General features: G+C 41.8%; 1 protein-coding gene across 9 annotated transcripts in view; it reads right to left on the bottom strand.

The window, feature by feature from the left end:
- The window catches only part of farp2 (FERM, RhoGEF and pleckstrin domain protein 2), a 222184-nt gene that overhangs the window by 69000 nt on the left and 129730 nt on the right, over nucleotides 1–23454 (bottom strand). For all 9 annotated transcript variants that reach the window (XM_080185077.1, XM_080185083.1, XM_080185054.1 and 6 more), the window contains exons 11-13: nucleotides 22277–22345; nucleotides 7846–7903; nucleotides 6939–7182 (exon numbers count right to left, since the gene is read on the bottom strand). In XM_080185077.1, coding sequence (XP_080041203.1) covers nucleotides 6939–7182; nucleotides 7846–7903; nucleotides 22277–22345 — 371 coding nt within the window. The remainder of the gene's footprint in view (nucleotides 1–6938; nucleotides 7183–7845; nucleotides 7904–22276; nucleotides 22346–23454) is intronic.

Consider the following 23454-nt stretch of genomic DNA (forward strand, 5'->3'; position numbering starts at 1 on the left):
ATTGTATTTAAAATGGCACTCCCCTGGATCAACCTCCTGTCTGAAAACATTTGCTAATGGCTCCAGCCACATAGCCTCCAAGCCCAGGTCCCACACACAGTATCACCTAAAATATCAGTGATGGCATATAGCATAAACAGAGCAACATTCAGAAAGTGCAGTATATTAAAGACTCCATAATTAGATGCTAGCGGGCCACATTGATGAAAAGATCACAATACAATATGGCCAAAAGCAAGAGTTACAAATCAGGAGCCCAAGGTGATAGCCTGGCGGCCATTTTTTATGATGTGGAGATGACGGCGTTGGACTGGGGTAAACACAGTAAGAAGTCTCACAACACCAGGTTAAAGTCCAACAGGTTTACTATCAAATAACCTTGTTGCACTTTAACCTGGTGTTGTGAGACTTCTTACTGTCCATTTTTCAAACAGGGAATATTCTAAGAGACCAGGAAGTGTGTATGTTGCCACCTTCTTCCTTTTTCAAAAAAAAGGATTGATTTAAACCCATCATTCCTCATCTCTCAGGCAATGCATCAAGACACACCTGCTCTCCATACTCTACGCTGTCTTCAATTCCTCCATCCCACCCTCCAGGCAGGTTTGGGATTAGCCTTGCCCCTGCACGTGGAACTACGCTAGCCTAATTTTCACCGATGTAACCTCTTCTCCTCAACCCACCCCAAATGGAGAAGCAATACTGACTACCGTGCTTTTTTCCCACTATATGGAATGGCAACACACACTACAACTTCAAGTTAGTCAAAATAAACAGAAGTTTTTTTTAATTAAGAAAAGCAAATGAGAGTTAAAAAATATTTTTATTTAAGATCAGATTCACTTAGTACCTCCAGCCTATAGCTCCAATTAGCAACAATTCATACAATAACTTCAGCCAGCAACTTTTATACAGACCAAATGCTAAATGTGGAGTGAACACAGACAGCTGTTAAACACAGGGCTTGAATTTAACATTACACCAGAGTACAAGCAGTTTCCAATTCTGCTGGCCATGACAACAAAAGTCAGCCTCCTGAAATCCATGCTCGGTACTGACATTCAACCTTTGTTTCTGTGCAGTGATTTTCAGGTCTTGCAATAAAACTCCTTACATGTTTTATCTTTCACTTAAGACTCTTGTGTTTTAATCAATGGAATGATATTCAAAGCAGTTCAAGCTAGCAAATAATAGATAATCGCAAAATAATGGAATCTGTGAGGAACTAAAGTTTAATTCAAGCCCTGTATCGAATATTAATTAGTCATAATTAAAGCGATAAAGTAAAAACAAAATCAATATTCGTTAATTTTTTACCCACCCCAATAACAATGACAATGAGATACCGTATAGATTTAGGGCACTTCATAAAAATAAAATGACAATATTACATACATTTCAAAATACTGTACCCAATTAGTAGTTGGCATTTGGGGCCATGGGTTAGCAGTTTCATATAGAAATTTAGTTAAAATTACAAATACAGACACAACAAATAAGGAGCATTTAATATACAATTATCCATCACATTCTGTACGTGCACTGTACAGGTCCTACCATCTATCTAGACCTTAAGCACTTTGAAGAACACCCACAGTTAAAGGGCATGTTAGTTCAAAAATTAAAGATAACTATACTGCAAACCACAACCAAGACACACATTCATGAGAAGTTTTTGGAATCCTAAACATGGGCAAAGTGATGGCACAAAACCTGGCAGTTTGGAAGGAAGGAACTTGGCCAACAGAGATGGGGAGCAAGAGGAGTGAAAGGGGGAAAATAGGATTGTTCTCCAATCCCATACTGCCCATCACCAGTTAGCATTCCAGTCAGTGCCCATTGCAATCACAATACTCAGTATCCTCCTGTATACAAGATCCACGTATTAAAACAAATCCTGTGACACAGGCACAACAGGAACATAGCGTTACTGAACAGCTTGATATGAGTGTCAATTTCAGCAGACTCTTCCAGTTTACATTCCCTATTATCCATCAACTTACTTCTGATCTGGAATGAATATTTGTATCTGGGTGAGGGGAGAGATTTCAGTTCAAGATAAAACACTTAGCTGGAAGACAAAAAAGAACAAATAGAAAACAAAGAGATAGCAGCAGGCCACTCAACCCCTCAAGTCTCTTCTGGTATTTAGTTAGGCCAAGGCTGATTGGTACCTCTGGCCCATAAACGACAAACTTTTGAGCTTTATGCTCGATTTTCTTGACGAGATATTGGTATAGCACAATTCTAGAAAATATCTTAAGATAAGTTGAGTTGGTAGATTTACTTCTGAATGTACAGAATTATCTGCAAAGGCACCAGATCCCACATTCACTACAGGTCCTTCAGTCTTACTGATACATTCCTATTGATTGAGGTACCGGATGTTACTATTCTATCAAAATGCTTAGCTCCTCAGCCTTCACCTAAGTATCAACAGATCCAACCAAACAGATGACATCCACCCACTGAATACATTTCTTAATGTTGTGCCCAACAATTCCACGTCTATGCCTTTGGCTCTGAACTACTGAACAAGTTGTCAGTAGTTGGTCTCTATGCATTGGCACAGATTCCCAGTGAAGGTTGCTAGTTGGTATTTCACTGGTACTGATAGTGGTTATTAATGGGAAGATAACTCAACAAATATTTTGCCCAGATTTAGTGCTCTCTGGTTTTTGGCTTTCATAACTGATAAACAGTTGATTTCAAGGCAATCAGATATTCTTCGAAGTTGCATAGATACTACGGAAACACAGGATTGTCAATTTAAAGTTAAAGTGCTTCAAAGTGGAGCTTCTCCCAAGGAATAAAACCAAACAATGCAATGTTTATAGTACCGTTTTAGTCAACTTGATAATAAAAGTACTTGCCAAGTGTACAGGGTGCAAAGAGAAACAACAGGATCAATCCCAAGTGTAGAAGCAATGAGCAGAACAAACATTTGGTACAAGCCTAAACTTCAGTGAGGTAGAGACAACAGATTTCATGAAGTGTATAAAAAACATATGACGGTTAAACTCCAAAAGTAATGTCAAAGAAATCAGAGGTATGTATCAGAAAATTTATCTGAGTGAGAAATAAATTTTAAAGCTATTGGACAGAACTATTTCACCCAAAGAATGACTACTTGAATAATTCAACAGGTTAAGTAGCAGGGGCAAAAGACATTCTGACTACGTCCAACTGGCTGAACAGCTGATACTCATTTTTGACTATTTTTATGGTACACGATTAATTTTGACCAAGAAACTCTTTGCTTCAGTCTGTGAAATTCACAACATGGGCTACAGAATTTTTGCTGCCAGTCTCTCTACACCATATTCCTTTGGGACCGGGAAAGCTATAATGATAGCTGAATATCAGCAGTGTTCTTCCTCTTTTTATTGCTCTCCAGAAAATGGTGGCAAGTCAGTGATAGGTTTCAAAGAGCAAATAAAACCTCCTTCTAAAAAACCTGTCATCTCCAATACTTTCCATGCCCCTATTTGCCTACCTTCTACTTGGCAACTATCAGAAGTACCACAATTGAACTTGAGTCCAACTTGTGGGGGGCATCAGTCGATGTAGTACCACATTGAGCTGAACAGCAACCTCCAATGCTTCTATCATTCTACAACTTCTATTCCATCACATCACGTTGCAGAATTCCTGAAAGTGATCCTGAAGACCCACACTGATTGGAATTGCAACCCTTGACAAAAATTTAGTCAGAAAGATTAATGGTGCTAAAGCTCTTTACTATTAGTTCTTGTCAATTATAGGTGATGTTGAATAGTTAAGTTGTCCTCACAGGGAAACAATTCCTGCAGTTCCTCATTTTTGATCATTACTTTCTTCCTGAAAATGAGAGTTTCCTTCCAAACAGTTATGCTTACAACCAAAATTAGCTGAGTGGTTAGAATTAGAATTATTTATGAAGCTGCCTACAACCAAGGGTATCTCAAGCTTTAACTTCCAAGTGGTGGTATTCTCATGTGTCTGCTGCCTTCTAGATGGTAGTGAGAGAGTTTGGAAGGTGCTTTGAAGGAGCCTTTGTGAACTCCTACAATAATTACGACAATGGTAAAAAAAACTTACATTTATACAAGTACAACTTAATGTAGAATAATACATTTCAAGGTGCTTTACAAGAGATGGGAGAAAATATAGATAAAAAGAATGGAATCCATGTAATGCCACGAATGGAGGTTTAAGGAGCTGATTGAGTGACATTTTGAGGGGGTTTTTACATGCAAGGAGTAGCGGCAGAAAGACAGATAGAAATATAGAGAATAGGACTGAGACATCTGAAAGGCCTTTCACCAGTGGTGGGATGAAGGAAGGAGGACAGATCCATAAAAGGCCAGAGTCAGAGGATGTGAAGACTTGGGGTCTTTAAGTTGAAAGGACCTTAGAACCGAGATGGAAAGAGGCTGGAGAAGTTTATTTTTAACTAAATTTGTTAGGGTGAAGGGGTGAAAGCTGGCAACACCAACACTACAGGATGTGATATAGGTAGATGAATTTTGAACAAGTTTATGGTGCACAGATAACAAGAAGCAGACAGGAAGGATACTGGCTAAAGATTCTAAAAGTGAAACAAAGCATGACTAAGGTTTCCAGCACCAGAAAGCGAGATGGAGCAGAACTGTGCCGCATTGTGGAGTTGCAAATAAATAGTCTTAGTGATGGGTAATATGTGGACTTTCCAGCTCAGTTCTGGTTTTTGTCTGGGCAAATGGCCAGTAAAAGGAACAAAGCGAATAGTAAAGAGAATTTATTTTAAGATCCTGTTCTATGTTCTATTGGGATTGGAGGTTACAGATAGGTCTATGGCTTAGTAGGTGTAGAAGTGATCGGCGCAACTAGTGGGCCGAAGGGCCTGTTTGTGCTGTAGTGTTCTATGGATGAATTGGGAAGGTGGTGGGTTTGGTGCGGGGGGGGGGGGGCACAAGATCAATTGCTTCCATCAACCTGGTGCTTAACTGAAGGAAGTCTTGCCTCATTCTCCCATCTTGTGTTAAACAGGCAAAATTAACAGCAGAGATGGTCATGAGAAAGAGCCAACAGCACACAGTGTGCCTTCACATTTTGTAAAATTATTAAATTTATTTTCTTGACTGCTTCACATTTCCATTAAAGGAAGTTTCCTAAATATTAATGTTCCCGCCTTAATTGCGTCCAATACTGAAGACAACCATAAATGGTGCTAGACTGGCAGGAATGACGCAAAAGACTGACATAGCAAAAAACAGTTAGTCATCATGACTAGAAGCCTGAGTCAGTTGCACTATTAACACAATTAATGTAGTGTTTTATAGATTCTAATTTCAATTTGGGTACTTTAATTTCACAGAACTCTACACCACCATCCAGTGCTGTTTGTAAAGATCTTTGTGCCCCACAAGTTCCACCATCATCACAGCACATCCTGATAGAGCCAATTTCACTGGAAGAGAGTTTTGTGGCTATAGCATTTTGTGGTTTAGAAAAGAAAGTTGTGCTGCTTGTACCAACATTGGTTGGTAACTTGAAAAAAAACATTTATACCCACAGAACTGAACTTGATTTTTGTTTAAAATCAATCAGTTCATTGTGTCAGGTCTCAACTTGACTACTGCATTGGCAAACCACTGAGCTAGCTGCTAAAACTTTACATCAACAGAACAGAGACAGATTTTGGTTAAAGGCTAGGCCAATAGCCCAAAACGTACCACAGTCAAAATTACGCAATGTAAATTACCCTGGAAATGTTTATATTTAAACACCACCTTTTTTGACAGAGCATGTCTGTTGTCTGTGTATGTAATGTATAATATTTTCTTGATTTTACATGATCAAAAAGGAATCAAATGCAACAGTAAATTGGTCACTAAAGTGAAATTAGTGTTTGGCTCCAAGTCACTAATGCACAAAAATTATTACCCTGCAATGCACCAAGGTGCATCTGTGTAAAGGCACCATTTAATTCAGACTGCTCCTTTCCTCTCGCTCTCCATGTGTGCAGCCATTAATCTCACCCTTAAAACTGAATGTGAAATTATTGGCTGTGACTTGTGCAAAGGGGTTACTGTAAAAGAAATTACTGTCAAGGGGGACACCACTATCTGAATCCCATGATCCAGATCCACTGCTGGTTGAATCTTCTGTGGTGGTGGGGGGGTAACTCAGCTGCTCAAGTTGGTCAATCATGTCACCAAACTGAAATCCAGAGCTGGACTCAGAGCGTATGGAGTAAGTGGGAAAATTCACCATGGAACTGGCTTCAGATTGATTGCGCGAGTTGGCCATCCTGAACAATGCTGTTTCAGAGAGGCCATTTAACCCGAGATTGATCAATGAGCTGCTCTCTGACTGATTATTTAGTAGAGAACTTGTCTCTGACTTGCTGTAGCACCCATGCAAACGATTGGCTTGCGCTTTCACTTCAAAGAGGTCAGTTGTATCAATTGGTCGGCCATTGCCATTGAGATCACTCCCACCCTCAAATTCAAGATCATGCTCTGAACCCAGCTCCATATTATCACTGACATATTTATTTGAGCTATGACTACCACTTTGATTCCCCAAGCTGGAGTTCATCACTGGTGGATTATCTGGTTGATTATAAACAGTACAGCCCTTAGTACCATGCCCTAACCCATGGTAACATGGTGAAAATGCCTCTGACCCACCAGCAAAAAAGGAAATCTCAGCAGGGTCATCATCAATGAACTCTTCCGTGAATTGCAACTGGGCATTTGTCAATGTGAAAACTGGCATTGCCCTTCCCCGAAGCTGGCTAACATTGAACTCATTCTCAGTAATAAATATACCTGTGGTATAGTCATCCTCATCATTGTCATTTCTCTGAGGAAGGTTCCCGTCACTAACACTGTCTTCTCTATTTAAACCACTATGCTCATCACAACCCGAGGAGGAGCGACTGCAGCTGCCTGCAGCTTCAGCAACAGAACCTTGCAAGGAGATCGGAGAGGGCTGATCAGAAGTCTTCCACGCCTCTTCTAACGTTGGACTCCTCTTCACATCCGATGGGGTTCTCTGAGCAGAATGCTTGTTGACGAGGAGGATGTTGCTGTTACTGGGGTGAATGGACCGACTGTCAGCAACAGTCTTTTGCGCAGATTGGCTGGACTGAAAAGAGACAGCAGCTGACGAAGGAGAGCCTGGGATCTCTACACCTTCAGTGAATGATAAACTCTAGTAGGGACAGGAAAACAAAACAGAACCAAAAGCCACATTTAAATACTGCAATCAATTTATGGGCAAACTATTAGCATATTGTCATTTTCAAACAGGTCTTAATTTAACGAAACCACCCTTTACGTTACAAATCACTTTCTACTTCTCACTTTAGCTTTGCTGTGAAAACCCACCCTACACACAAACTGTATATCCTTATATTATCTGGTTGTGATAAACAGCATGGGGACATCTTATGGATTTAGTGAAATCAACTCCAAAACTAGAAGATCAAAGTTTCAATCCCAAGATTAACATTTAGTGAACCACCCGGTCTTAACTGCATGCATCCTGCCAGTTTCCAAACCTGGAGGCCAGATGGATTGCCACATGGAAGGGATGAGGACTGGGCAAAGAAAGAAATTACCAGGTATAGTTTGTCATTTAGGACATTCGCTTGCCTTGCTGATGCAGAACAGCATTAACAGCGTTATGTATCAGTCTACTGCCAGTTTTGTCTGCCTTCTGTGTGGCGAGCTCCACAAGAAGGGTGGAAGGGGTAAACAGAACAAAACTGATTATTAGGTACTAGATAAGAAACGGATATGGTAAGCAGTCCATCGATGAAACGTCCCACACGCACACAAACACCCATCAACATTGAAGTGCCGCAGGACTAACCTGTTTTGGCACGTCAGTGTTCAAAATCCGAGCTGAAACTCGTGCTTTGTTGTGCCTCCTGAAGAACAGAGAGTATTTTGTAAGGATGTGAGGAGGAAATCCCTGCACCAGATAGCTCGAGTCTTTAAACATACACTCAAGAGTGCAAAAAGTGAGTATGCAATGCCAGGAGAAAGCACGGGCAAGGCAGATAGGCAATAAGCAGCACAAGCACAAAGAGCAGAAAAGAAAATACTGTGTTCACACTCACTCGCATCCAACATCATTTGTTAAAGCTTGCAATTTCAAACATTCAACAAAAAAAAGACAAGAGCTTGTTCCTAAACGGTTGTCTGAAGTCCAAGGAGATTAGTCAAATCACATTTGAGGGTTTTTAAAAATACAGAGATAACATACATTGATCTAACATTTAACCTGCTACCTTGGCCAACATTTTCAAATCAGCTTCAAACACTAAACCTGGGATGAACAAACAAGAATGGCATTTCTAAACTGACATATTATGTCTAACAGTCACATTACAGAGTATTTCAAGTTTATATAAAATAGGTTAGAAACTACCTGTCTTGATATAGACAGTCAACATTCAGGGGAAAATGAACCATACTCATCACATGTTTACACCTACAAACCTTGCGTTAATCATTTATTTGCATCAAAAGTGGTGTCACATGTTCGTGACACCAGCCAAGAGCTTCTCAGATCACGTTCTATTGATAATCTATGAAACGGTGGGGCAGGAGAACACTGGCTACTGCTGTGTGGCAAATAAAACGCATTTTCTAATTAAGAGAATAAAACCAAAAAGATAAATCAAAAGGCAAATCTGTCTGGATGGCTCAGAATATAAGTCTGCATTTCGTCAACTCACTAACTCTGAAAAATGCAAATTATGTGACATTGGTGGCAATCCTATTGGAGGTATAGGCAACCAAACTTGAAAATACCAAAGGCAGGAAGAAAACCCTATATTTCACCAGGGTGGCAACCATCCTATGGAAATTTGGAACAATACCCATGGTTAGATGATGGCAGCAATTATTTTTGGGCTGGAAGTAGGGCAACAGCTGGCAAGAAGAGCTGGCATCTAGTTCAGAATAGCAATGCTATGGATCTCTCACAAGTGATGGTTATAAGATGCAGTTGAATTAACTGATTGCCCAAGCTCAACGTATAAGCATCATTTCACTCATAATATGCAATAGTACACCAACAGATGAAAACAATCCAACTACAATCAGTATGCTGAATTTATAAAATTAAAATCAAGACATTTTCAAACATGTCTTCCTGTGAGTGGTGAAGCAAAAGCAAAGATGGGAATCAATACAGAACAAGTTCAAGAAAACAGGCCTCAAGTTAAACATTTTACACAGCTAGATAATAACATAAGCCATGAAGTAAAACAATAAAGTAGAATTCTGAAAAGCACAATTGCAAGGATGAAGATGCCAAGCAATAACATTATTCCACTGAGTTCAGTAGAACCCTGCAGTGCCTACCAATCTTTTAAAATGCCTGATCTGTAAAGCAGCCAGAAAATGCAATTCCATACCTTCAGATGGTGACATGCAGCTTCCTTGAAGTAGTAAATCATAAAGATCCCCAAATATGTCAATGCTCTCTTGCAGGCTCCCTTGCTCAACTGCAGGCAACATTATACTCTGGCCACAGGAGCAAATTAACATAGTGGTCACGTACCATTTGCTCAAGTACCAGTCCTGTTGGCTGTGAAAAGATCCTTAGATGCCCCCACTTGGCTTGTGGCAGATAGTGGCCACTGGGACAAACACTCAGTTAGAGCGCAATGAAGGAAGTATAATAAGAAACTTCAAAGAGACCAAATCATAGAATCCTAAAGTGCAGAAACCGCCATTCGGTCCAGTGAGTCTGCACCGACTCTCCGAAACAGCACCTACCTAAGCCCATTCCCCTGCCCTAAACCTGTAATTCATATATTGATCATGCCTAATCCACGTAACCTACATATCTTTAGACTGTGGGAGGAAACCCATACAGGCACGGGAGATTTTGCGAACTCTATACAGTCACCCAAGCCTGGAATCAAACTTGGGTCCCTGGCACTGTGAAGTAGCAGTGCTAACCACTGTGCCAACACGCTGTCCATCAACACAATTTTTTTTAACCATATTAGGAATAAAAGGATAATCATAAGCAATGCAGGCTCCTTAAAAATTGTTAATGGTGATAATATAAATGAAAATAAGTAAATGGGAGGCATGTTGATAAATACTTTGTGTCAGTATTTAAAGTAAAAGAACAAGGTATCAGAATAAGGGCACAGCATCATACAGTAAAACAATTAAGTCAGAGGACGTGCAGTCGTATTAAGTTTCAAGGGAGTAAGGCGAGGCTAGATGGCCTCTGATGCCAGAAGTAATGCAGATAAAACAGATCAGCTAAGGGCAATGATTAACTTGTGGAACTGTGATATAGTCACCATCATAAAGATGTGGACGAGGGAGCAACAGGATTGGCAATTCAACATTTCAGGCCACAGAATGTTAGGCAAGACAGGGGTTAAGCGAGGCTGAGGCATCGCATTATTAATGAGAAGTTAGCTACTGCAGTAAAAAAAAGACAATATATTGGAAGGGGCATTGAATAAAGCTTTGTGGATAGAGATTAGGAATAAAAAGGCGCAACCACATTGCTAGGTGTTTATTATAGACTCCAGATAGTCAGCAGGAAATCAAGAAGCAAATACATGCACAATTTGCAGCGACATGTAAAAATTATAATAGGGTAATCATAGTAGGTTCAACTTTCCCAACATTAATCAGGATACATAGTGTTAAGGATTTGGACGGAATGGATATCTTGAAATGTGCACAGGAGAACATTTTAGACAATATGTAGACAACATGGCAGACATGTGACTTTAATGATAGTGATCACAACATGGTACAATTTAAGCTTGTTATGGAACAAGAAATAGACATGTTGCAAAAAAAATGTTTTAGATTGTGGAGTTTAGTAAAATAAGGCAGGATCTGGCCAAGGTAGACTTGGAACAGCTACTCACAGGGAAGTCTACAGAAGAGCAGTGGGGAGGCATGTTCAAAAGGAAATGAGGAAGGTACAAGCCCAGCAAGTCTGGGGTAACAGGAAAGAGTAACAAGCCCAGAGAACCATGGATGACCAGAAATATTCAGGACACAATGAGAAGGAAATGAAAGGTTTTTGACAGGCACAAGGCAAGCAATCAGCGGACGCATTAGTGAAGAACCAAAGTACAGGGTGGAAAACAAAGAGGGGATATGAAAAAGTTCTGGCTGATAAAGTAAGGAAAATCCCAATATAAGTATATTAATGGAAATAGGATAAGCAGAGAAAGAGTAGGCCCATTAGGGATCAAGGGTGGAATCTGTGGGTGGAGGCAGAAGACAGTGGTAGTGTTGAATGAATACTTCACATCTGTATTCATCCAGGAGAATGAGGATAAAGTATGGAATTTAGGGAGAGGGACTGTGAGGTTCTTGAGCAAACTGACAGAGAAGGTATTAGAGGTGCTGGCAGGCTTAAAAGTGAACAAATCTTGAAGTTTGGACGACTTGTGTCCCAGGCCACTATGAGGGGCAAGGGAGGAGATTCCAAGGGCTCCAACCCAAATTTGTAATTCCTCTCTGGTCGCAGGGGAGGTGCCTAATAACTGGAGAACAGTTAATGTGGTTCTATTATTTAAGGAGGGTTGTAAAGATAAGCCAGGGAACTATAGACCAGTGAATCTTATGTCAACGATAGGGAAACTACTAGAGAAAATTCTGAAGGAGAGCATCAATCTCTACTTGGTGAGGCAAAGCTTGATGAGGGATAGCCAGCATGGCTGTGTCAGAGGGAAGTCAGGCCTCAAATTTGATTGAATTTTTTGAGATGGCCAGATGTGTAGATGAGGGTGGTGCAATTGATGTAGTTTATATGGATTTCAGCAAAACCTTTGACAAGGTTCCACATCAGAGACTTATAAAGGCGGCAAATGCACATGGGATACAGGATAATGTGTTAAAGTGGATTCAAAATTAGTTCAGTTGTAGGAGACGGCTGCTTTAGTGACTGTGTCCACTGCTGGGACCCCTATCATTCATCATTTATATAAATATTTACATAAACTGGTTGTGTTGTTAACAGAGATTGAGTGCCATGGGCTACAAGAAGATATAGACAGGATGGTCAAATGGACAGATAAGTGGCAGATGGAATTTAACCCCAAAAAGTGAGAGGTGAGACAATGTGGAAGGAGTGATTTGACAAGAAAGTACTCAATGAATGGCACAACACTAGGAAGTTCTGTGGAACAAAGGGACCTTGGCATGTTTGTTCATAGATCTCTGAAAGTAGAAGGGCAGGTTAGTAGGCTGGTAAAAAGGCATATGGGGCACTTGGCTTTATCAATTGCAGCATCGATTACAAAAGCAGGGAAGTCATGTTGGAGTTGTACAGAACTTTGGTAAGACCACGCTAGAGTAATGTGTGCAGTTCCAATCGCCACATTATCAGAAGGATGTGGTTGTACTGGAGGGGGTGCAGAACAGATTCACCAGGATACTGTCTGGGATGGAATATTTTGCTATGTTCATAGTTATGGAGAGGTTGGATAGACTTGTTTTCGTTGGTGCAGAGAAGCTTGAGGGATGACTTGATCAAGGAGTAGAAGATTATGAGAGACGTACAGAGTATATAAGGAGCAGCTGTTCCTCTTAGTTGAGGCATCAATCACAAGGATACACAGTTCAAGGCGAGGGGCAATGCTTTTAGGGAGAATGCAAGGTAAACCTTTTTTTTACCCAGAAGGTGGTGAAGGTCTGGAATATGCTTTCTAGGAAGGGGGTACTGGTGAGTTGCCTCACTTCCTTTAAAACATACCTAGATGAGCGCTCAACACATCATAACATTCAAGGTCAAGTGCTGGTAAATGCTCAGAAAGGACAACAGGGCTACAAAGAACAAAGAACAACACAGCCTCAAGGGAGGGGACAGTCTAGAACAGAGTTGAGGAGGAACTTCTTCACTCAAAGGGTGGTGAATCTCTGGAATTCTCTGCCCGTTGAAGTGGTGGAGGCTACCTCGCTAAATATATTTAAGACACAGGTAGGTAGGTTTTTGGCAGACAAGGGAATTAAGGGTTATGGGGAGAAAGCAGGAAAGTGGAACTGAGCCACTTCAGATCAGCCATGATCTTACTGAATGGCGGGGCAGGCTTGAAGGGCTAGATGGCCTACTCCTGCTCCTACTTCTTATGTTCTTAAGAATGAGATTATGTGGGAAGTCAGATGTTTCTCACGTGTGAGTAAAGACAATGGGCCAAAGGGCCTCTTCTGCACTGTATGATTCTGTCATTTTAAGAGGAGGATGACATGCCATACATACAAGGAGACTAATGCTGAATCAGGGACAGGGACTTAAAATTAACTCCTGGAATATAACGGGACTAAATAATGACAGGTTTCTAGGACCAGTTAACTTCCATCCTGGCATTTAAAGAAAGTGAGCGAGAGTACTGCAGATACCTTCAAAATAATCTTCCAAGTGCTCTCAATTCAGGAACTATTCCTTTTAGATTGGAAAAATTGCACATCATTCCTCTATTTAGGAAAGGTGAAAAAGAGAAGGTAGGCAATTATAAATCTTTGTTAAGAATTTACTCAAATGTATAACTAAGAGAGTAAGTGAGCAATTTGTAAATTTCCAGCTCAGAGATAGAATGGATCTGTAAAGGATAGACCATGCTTGATTAATCCAGTTTTCTTAAAGCAGAGGGGGAAACGTTGATAGATAAAAGGAATTCCAGAAGGCATCTAATAAAACTCCTCATAGGAGACCATTAGGGAAAATTGAAGCTCATGGAACTGAATTGGACAGCAGTGGTTAACACTACTGACTCTCAGCACCAGGAACTTCAATTCCTGGCTTGGGTCACTGTTTGCATGGAGTTTGCACGGAGTTTGCACATTCTCCCCATGTCTGTGTGGGTTTCCTCCCACAGTCTGAAAGATGTGTTGGTTAAGTGCAGTGACCCAAACAGGCACCACAGTACGGCAACTAGGGGAATTTCACAGTAATTTCATTGCAGTTGTGGCCAAACAGGTCATCTAAAATGGCGATTTGCAAAGCACTTTGGGACAATTGGGCAAAACTAAAACGACAGGCTGCAACCTAAAAACAGAGACAAACAGGCTGCAATCCCCACGAATGAACAAACAGGATATGGGTCATCTCCAGGGTGGAAGAGACTTTCTGGTCACACTGCATTGTTTACTAGACATGAAGGCGCTGTGGCCACTTATTTTTGGGGGGGGGGGGGTGGGGAAAGAGGTGTGAACTCTGTGCCTCCAGCATCTACAGGCTGGGTACACACCCAGATATCGGTGTGGCAGCACCTGATTGGACTCTTATCGATCAGGGTCATCAAGTCCTGATCGATTGATTGGCAATAGCCAAAAGGAGTATGAAACCCAATGGAGTATAAAGGGTGCAACCAAGAATCTCTCTCTCTCTGACCCTACAAACAGGCTACAACACCAGTGACCATCGCCAGCGACAACCAGCACGAAGAAAGCCACTACACCTGAGAAGGGAGGAAGGAAGACCAGAGCCAGAGTACCAGACTACATAGAAGACTACTGAGACCAGTGCATGGATAAAGGCCAATATCTGCTTGGGTACTTGTCAGTCACACAAAGTTAAGTCAAGGTCTTATATTGGGCTTGAACTCTAGCATTCTTGTAGGATAACATTGTTAGTTGGGTGGATGATTATTGATTGTGGGTTTGAATAAGTATTGGTTGTACTAACAAGATGTCTACTCGCAGTTATTTGTCCACTGTATGAGGATTAAAACAGACTGTGCAACAATCACAATAGTGTTAATGTAAGCCTTATGTTAAGACATTGTGAATAATAAATAAACTTTTGAAGGCAAATTACCCAGTTGACTAGCAAATTAGCCAAGTAATAGGACAAGGATAAAGAACAGGAATCAGCAGGATGTGACTGGTGGATCTGTGTAGGAGCTTCAACTGTTCACCATATTTATTAATGGATTAGATGGTTTAGACAGCTTCATATCCAACTTTACTGTTGTCACGAACATATATATGTTGGAAGTTTATGCTATCTAAGAGAATTGGCAAAATTGCAGGGAGTGGACTTTAACAAGGACAGATATGAAATTGTCCACCTTGGACCAATCAAAATGGTCAGAATATCTTCCAAATTATGAAAAAAAACAGTGGAAGTCACGCTTCAGCTTTACAAAGCCCTAGTCAAAGCACACCTGGAATAGTGTTCAGTTCCAAGCATATACCTTAGGAAAGGTGTACTGGCTGTGGAGGAAGTCATGATGTGGAGATGCCGGCTTTGGACTGGGGTAAGCACAGTGGAAGTCTCACAGCACCAGGTTAAAGTCGAACAGGTTTATTTGGCAGCACTAGCTTTCAGAGTCTCAAGCTTCTTCATCAGGGCTCACCTGTTCGACTTTAACCTGGTGTTGAGAGACTTCTTATTGTGGAGGAAGTGCCATATATATTTAACTGAATAATACCTGAACTCTAAATGTCAACTTACAAGAGATTATAGAAACTAGGACTACAATCTGTTGAACTGGAAGGTCAAGGAGGAATATGATTGAAGCTTTCAGGATATGCTCTCACTGGGGAGGCTCAAGGAGCTAAACAGCTTCCTCTGATTCACATATTTCAATGTGAAAAGGAATTTATTTTGCCTAATACGTCCCAAACCACAATGGAAGAATTGAACTTTACACATGCAGACAGTCAGAGTCTCCAGAAACGCGGTATTAACAAACTGTTGTAAAGTGTATTTGAGAGAAAGAAAGAGCAGGCTTTGGTCAAGGGCTGTACAAGAGCAAACTACATTGCACTATATGCTCCCACTTTCGAGTTCTAGTCTTGAGCAACAGTGATTAACATAGAACATTACAGCGCAGAACAAGAGATCCGTGGATAGGTTTATGGATGGAAAGGGTTTGGTTTAGGTGAGAGGGTCATTGTTTTTTAACTGGTCGGCGCAACATTGGTTTTTCAATCTTTCCATATAGCAGAATCCCAAGATTTTTAACCTGCATACAGAGTCAGAGGTTTGTAATATGGAAACAGGTGCTTCAGCCCAACTTGTACACGCCGCCCTTTTTTTTAAATCCTGAAGCTAGTCCCAATTGCCCACATTCGGCCCATATCCTTCTATATCCATCTTACCCATATAATTGTCTAAATGCTTTTTCAAAGACTAAATTGTACCTGCCTCCACCAGTACCTCTGGAAGCTTGTTCCAGACACTCATCACCCTCTAGTGTGGAAAAAATGCCCCTCTGGACACTTTTGCATGTCTCCTCTCAACCTGAAACTTATGCCCTCTAGTTGTAGATTCCCCTACCTTTGGGAAAATATATTGACTATCTAGCTGATCTATGCCCCTCATTATTTTATAGGCCTCTGTATGATCACCCCTCGGCCTTCCGGGCTCCAGAGAAAAAAGTGCCAGAGTATCCAGCCTCTCCTTTTAACTCAAAGCATCAAGTTCCGGTAGCATCCTAGTAAATCTTTTCTGCACTCTTTCTAGTTTAATAATATCCTTTCTATAATAGGATGACCAGAACTGTACACCAAGTATGGCCTTACCAACATCTTGTACAACTTCAAGACGTCCCAACTCCTGTATTCAATGAAACTAAGCATGCTGAATGCCTTCTTCACAACTCTGTCCACCTGTGACTCCACTTTCAAGGAGCTACGAACATGTACCCCTAGAACTCATCTGCAGCACCTCGCATTTATCTAAATTAAACTCCATCTGCCATTCATTGGCCTACTGGCCCAATTGATCAAGATACCACTGCAATGCAACATAACCTTCTTCACTGTTCACTATGCCACCAATCTTGGCTATCTGTAGAACTGAACAGCAACTGTCACAAAATATAAAAAAATTAATTTTATTCATTACACATAACACAAGTTGGTGCCTTGCCAGTCTCATTATTGAAAAGGTCACCCCTCATCAACTGTAAATCAACCACTGCACCAAACTTATCATTGGGTCAATATTAGTAGCATCATACAGTAAAGAAGCGGATCTTCGGCTATCAAGCCAGCAATAACCATTGAATCTACATTAATCTGACTTTCCAACACTTGGCCCATAGCCTTAAATGTCATGACATTTCAAGTGCTCATCCACATACTCTAAAAGTTGAGGTTTCTAGCTCTACCACCCTCCCAGGCAGTGTATTTTAGACTCCCATCACTCTCTGAGTGGAAACATTTTTCCTCAAATCTCCTCTAAACCTCCTGCCCTTCACTTAAAATTATGCCCCTCATACCCCACCACAATTATGTCAAAGGTATCTTTCCCCCCATATTCTTATCTATATTATTTACATGTATCATGAACAATAAGGGACTAACACATCGACAACTTTCTACCACTACCTTCTGTCTCCGACCTTTAATGATGTGGGTACGCCGGCGTTGGACTGGCGTAAACACAGTAAAAAGTCTGACAACACCAGGTTTTAGTCCAACCGATTTATTTGATAATAGACTCACAAGCTTTCGAGGTTTCCCTCTTCGTCAGGTAACCAAGATTGGGGGAACGGCAAATTGTGCGGAGGGTGTGGAGAGTCTGCAGAAGGATCTAGATAGGCTGGGCGAATGGGCCAGGAAATGGCAAATGGAATTTAATGTTGGCAAGTGTGAGGTGGTCCACTTTGGTAGGAAGAATGGTAGGAAGGACTATTACTTACAGGGCGAAAAACTGCAGCAGGTGACAGTGCAGAGGGACCTTGGGGTCCTTGTGCATGAGTCGCAAAAACCCAGCTTGCAGGTGCAGCAGGTGGTCAGGAAGGCGAATGGGATGCTGGCCTTCATAGCGAGGGGGATTGAATATAAAAGTAGGGAGGTCTTGCTGCAGCTGTATAGGGCATTGGTGAGGCCGCAGCTGGAGTACTGTGTGCAGTTTTGGGCGCCGCACCTGCGCAAGGATATTTTGGCCTTGGAGGGAGTGCAGAGGAGGTTTACTAGGCTGATACCGGAGTTGAGGGGGTTGAGCTATGAGGAGAGGCTGAATAAACTAGGCTTGTACTCGTTAGAGTTTAGAAGAATGAGGGGAGATCTCATTGAGACGTATAAGATGATGAATGGGATGGATAGGATAGAGGTGGAGAGACTCTTCCCACTCAAAAAAGACAGTAGGACTAGGGGGCACAGCCTCAAGATAAAGGGGGGGCGGTTTAGAACGGAGTTGAGGAGGAACTTCTTCACTCAAAGGGTGGTGAATCTCTGGAATTCTCTGCCCGTTGAAGTGGTGGAGGCTGCCTCGCTAAATATTTTTAAGACGCGGGTTGATGGGTTTTTGATAAGAGAGGGGATTAAGGGTTATGGCGAGAGGGCGGGAAAGTGGAACTGAGCCACGACAGATCAGCCATGATCTTAATGAATGGCGGGGCAGGCTCGAAGGGCTAGATGGCCTACTCCTGCTCCTATTTCTTATGTTCTTATGTTCTTCCTCCCTTGCACCGCTCCCCCCCCACCTCAAACACCACACACACACACACACACACACACACACACACACACACACACACACACACACACACACACACAGCAGCCTGGGATACAATTCACCTGGACTTGGAGATGTGAACACTTAAGTCTACCAAAACCTTCAATACCTCCTCACTCCCTATGTCAAACTGTTCAAGAACCTAAGTCTCTCTTCCCGAATTCTGTACTGACATTCTTCTGCTTCCTTTAAGTGAAGACAGATGTGAAGTAATCATTTAACAGCCTACCAATATCTCCCAACTCCATGCACAGGTTGCCCTTTGGTTCTCAACTGGTTATCCTCTTTCCTTTAATATACTTGGATCTTGGAATTCTCTGAAATCCTATCCACCAATGTTTTTTCATGCTAACTCTTTGATCTCCTGATTGCTTTTGTAATTTCCCCCTGCATTTCCTGGACTCTGTTAAGGCCTCCGTCGATTTGCTCATTTTGTACCTTGTAAAAGTCTCTCTTTTCATTTTGAGTCCTGAATATTCCTAGACATCCAGCTCGCTGCTCCTACATTTCACCCTAAAGGGAACATGTTGGGCCTGTACTCTCCCCATTTCCTTTTTGAACGCGTCCCTTTGGCCCGATCCTGCCGTATTCTAATAAAATCTGCCTGCCCCCGTTCCAAAACCATTTTTTGCCCATCGTCTTTTTCCTTTACATAAATTATTGCTCCCTACCACCTTGAACACCTGTCCGACTTTGTCCCTGGAATTAGATCCAGCCCCACACCGTCCTGAATGCATTTTAAGAAATCCATCCCTCCAAACCCTTCACACTATTACTATCACAATTAATGTTGGGGAAGTTGAAATCCCCTAATTTAGTTATCCCATTTTTTTGTTTTTACACACCTCAGCTGAATTATCTTCATGTCTCAATTGCCCATTGACTGTTTGAGGGCCTGTAACACTCCCAGAAATGTGATTTCCCCCTTTTTATTCCTAAATTTTACCCAGAAAGCCTTCATTTGAAGACCCTTCCAACACATCATCCATCCTTATTGCAGTAACTGATAACATGACACTACCTCCTCTTTTACACCTCTCCTGTATCGCCTGAAAATCCTATACACTGAAATGTTCAATTGCCAGTCCTGCCCCTCCCTCAACCATGCCTCTGTGATGTTAACAACCATGCCTCTGTGATGTTAACAATATCACAATTCCACATGTCAATCCACACTCTAACTCATCAGTCTTACATTTAACACTCCTAACATTAAAGACCATCCAACCTCGCCTCACTCCTTTGGAATTCAACATGGTTGAACTCCCTCTTTCTTGGTTCCTTTACTATAATATGCTGTGTCCCCCCTCCCCCTTCCAACCTCATTTACTTGTTGTTGGGAGGAGTTTAAAGTCCACCCACAAGAATGCTAGTCCATTCTGGTTCAGGTACAGACTATCCCATTAGTACATGGGCTTCCTTCCCCAGAAATGGTCCCAGTGATTCTAAAACCCACCCTCCTGCACCAATTCTTGAGCCACACATTAATTTGCCCTATTCTCATATTTATTTACTCACCAGTGCATGGCACCAAGAGTTATCCAGAAATTACAACCTTTGACATCCCCACCTTTTAATGTGCCCCCTTGATGCAGGACCTCATCCTTCATTCTATCTATATCATTGTATCATGACCTCTGAATTATCAGCCTCCCCCTTTAGGATGCCCTACAACTATTCATGAACATCCCTGAACCTGGCCCCAGAGAGGCAACACCATCCTAGTGTCATGTCTGCAGTCGCAGAAACACCTTCTGTTTCCCTAACCAATGAATCCCCTATCACTCTTCCTTCCTTCTTGCTCCCCACTTGTTCTGTCAGACCACTATGATGCCAGAAGTTTGGCTTTGAGTACTCCATTGAGGAGCCAGCACCCTCATCAGTTTCCGAAAAGAAAAATCGATTTGAGAGCAAGACCTCATTGAATACCATAATGTGAACTAAGCAAAAGGTCTGCAGCATTTCTAATTGAAGGCCAAACACCTTCTCAATACAATAAGGGGCAAACAATAAATCTGGCCTTGTCAAAATTACTCACAACTCAAAACAAAACCTACACCTACCCTCTGTTGGTAATACCCTACTCCTTGCATGGGATCAGCATGGTCAAGAAATGTGGAGGAGGGAAGTCACAGCTTGGAATCAGACATTACAGCTACGATAGCAAATTTTCAGGGCTGAATTCTAAGACAAACATGCTTAATAGTTACCACGAATATGCATAGCCAGGTTTGGAATTGGAAGATAATCGTGGATGTGTGTGCCCATCTGTGTGTGTGTTGAATGTTTCTTGTGCAATCAGATTTTTATAATTTGCTGGAATAAGGCAAGCTTAAAGAATGTTTTGTTACCTGGAGTATATCGCAATAAAAGTGAACACCACAGCTAATGAGGAACGCAGTGTTTTGTTACAGACAAAATTAGATTTCATGCACCATGGTTTAATACCCTTAATGTTTTGAAAAAAGGCCTCATGGGATAGTGATCTTAGTTAAAAATGTTAAAGCTCTGAAGCGAAGAATCAGCATTCATGCTGACGCCAAACATGACAAATGTATTGAAGAAGTGAAAATTTGAAGCTTGGGAATTAGGTGCTTGCAACCCCAGCTAACCCACTAGGAATCCTACTTCATCCTTGTGCTGTCAAGTAACCATTTCATTATTGGTACAAGCAACAGCAAAGAAACAGGTCATCCACCATCGCTCTCCATCAGTATGGAGAAGGTTGATTAATGGAAAAAATATAATTTTACAGGCCAAGTATGGTAAAAGATCAGAACACTCCACTCTTGGCCAAACACTGGAGTCAACTCCAACATTTTAACAGAACTATTCAATTGGTCAAGATGCATCATTAGTTCACTTGGAATCATCAAGTAGTTTTGAATGGGAAATGTTCAGAAAAAGACTAACAATAGTGCATTAAATGAGATTAATAGTGTACATCTGTAACTGCAATAGGTGCCTGCTAATGCCAACAGCGCATGTTTTTACGCCAACACTGCGTATTTTTAAGCACACTGTACTCCTCTATCAGGAGGAATCACCATCCAGGATCACATGATTAAAGCAATTAAGGCAATAGGAAAGATTGGAAAGTTGGACTGAGAAGCAACAAATGTTAAGTTATAAAAAATTCTTTCATGGCATATGATTACCATAGCTGCCTCACAGCACCAAGGACCAAGGTTCAATTCCGGCCACGGATTACTGTTTGTGCAGAGTTTGCAAGTTCTCCCTTTCTCTGCATGGGTTTCCTCCCACTGTCCCAAGATGTGGGGGCTAGGTTGACTGGCCATGCAAAATTGCCACTTAGCATCTGGGGGGCTAGCAGGGTAAATAGGTGGGGCTACAGAGAGAGGGTGGGATTGTTGTCAGTACAGGCTCGATGAACTGAATGACCTCCTTCTGTAGGGATTCTATGAATCTATGTAAGCAGCACTGGCAAGGCTGGCATTTGCTACCCAACCCTAATTGCCATTGAGGTGGTGAAAGATACAGTGTGATAAGCTGGATCTAAACAGTGGGAAAACCCCAAGTAATCCCTATTTGATTGGCTTAGGGTTAATGAGATGAGAGACTGCTGCTGCGAGGGATACTAGTTTTAGCAGGTAGAAACTGGGATAGCTTCTGCTGCAACGTGTCAAAGGCTCTGTACTAAAATCAGCTCTAATATAGTTCCTAACACAACCAGATAGGCAAAATTCTTAGAAAAACATTTACTAAATGTTTACATACTGTGGGACTCGGTGTTAACAGAAATATTATCTTGGAGACTAAAAGGGAGACAGAAACTATAAAATCAATGCAACCTTGCAAAATATAAAAGTACCTTTGATATGGAGTAGTCTTAATCACACTCTCTCGCATGTAGTCGACAAGCTGCTTCTGTGTCCTCCCACTGTAAAGAAAAATACAGGAGGTTAACAATGACTCATTTCAACACTAGAATTCAGATTCAAAGTGCTTCTATAGTAGAGAACATAAGAACATAAGAACATAAGAAATAGGAGCAGGAGTAGGCCATCCAGCCCTTCGAGCCTGCCCCGCCATTCAGTAAGATCATGGCTGATCTGTCGTGGTTCAGTTCCACATTCCCGCCCTCTCCCCATAACCCTTAATCCCCTCGCTTATCAAAAACCCATCAACCCGCGTCTTAAAAATATTTAGCGAGGCAGCCTCCACCACTTCAACGGACAGAGAATTCCAGAGATTCACCACCCTTTGAGTGAAGAAGTTCCTCCTCAACTCCATTCTAAACCGCCCCCCTTTTATCTTGAGGCTGTGCCCCCTAGTCCTACTGTCCTTTCTGAGCGGGAAGAGTCTCCACCTCTATCCTATCCATCCCATTCATCATCTTATACGTCTCAATGAGATCTCCCCTCATTCTTCTAAACTCTAACGAGTACAAGCCTAGTTTATTCAGCCTCTCCTCATAGCTCAACCCCCTCAACTCCGGTATCAGCCTAGTAAACCTCCTCTGCACTCCCTCCAAGGCCAAAATATCCTTGCGTAAGTGCGGCAACCAAAACTGCACACAGTACTCCAGCTGCAGCCTCACCAGTGTCCTGTACAGTTGCAGCAAGACCTCCCTACTTTTATATTCAATCCCCCTCGCTATGAAGGCCAGCATCCCATTAGCCTTCCTGACCACCTGCTGCACCTGCAGGCTGAGTTTTTGCGACTCGTGCACAAGGACCCCTGAGGTCCCTCTGCACCGTCGCCTGCTGCAGTTTTTCGCCATGTAAGTAATAGTCCTTCCTACCATTATTCCTACCAAAGTGGACCACCTCGCACTTGCCAACATTAAATTCCATTTGCCATTTCCTGGCCCATTCGCCCAGCCTATCTAGATTCTTCTGTAGACTCTCCACACCCTCCGCGCAATTTGCCGTTCCACCAATCTTGGTGTCATCAGCAAATTTCGACACCATACACTTGGTTCCCTCCTCCAGATCATCTATATAAATGATAAATAGCTGAGGCCCCAGCACCGACCCCTGGGGCACT

Source organism: Carcharhinus amblyrhynchos, chromosome 3, assembly GCF_965287045.1.
Source record: "Carcharhinus amblyrhynchos chromosome 3, sCarAmb.v2.hapA, whole genome shotgun sequence".
Taxonomy (NCBI): domain Eukaryota; kingdom Metazoa; phylum Chordata; class Chondrichthyes; order Carcharhiniformes; family Carcharhinidae; genus Carcharhinus; species Carcharhinus amblyrhynchos.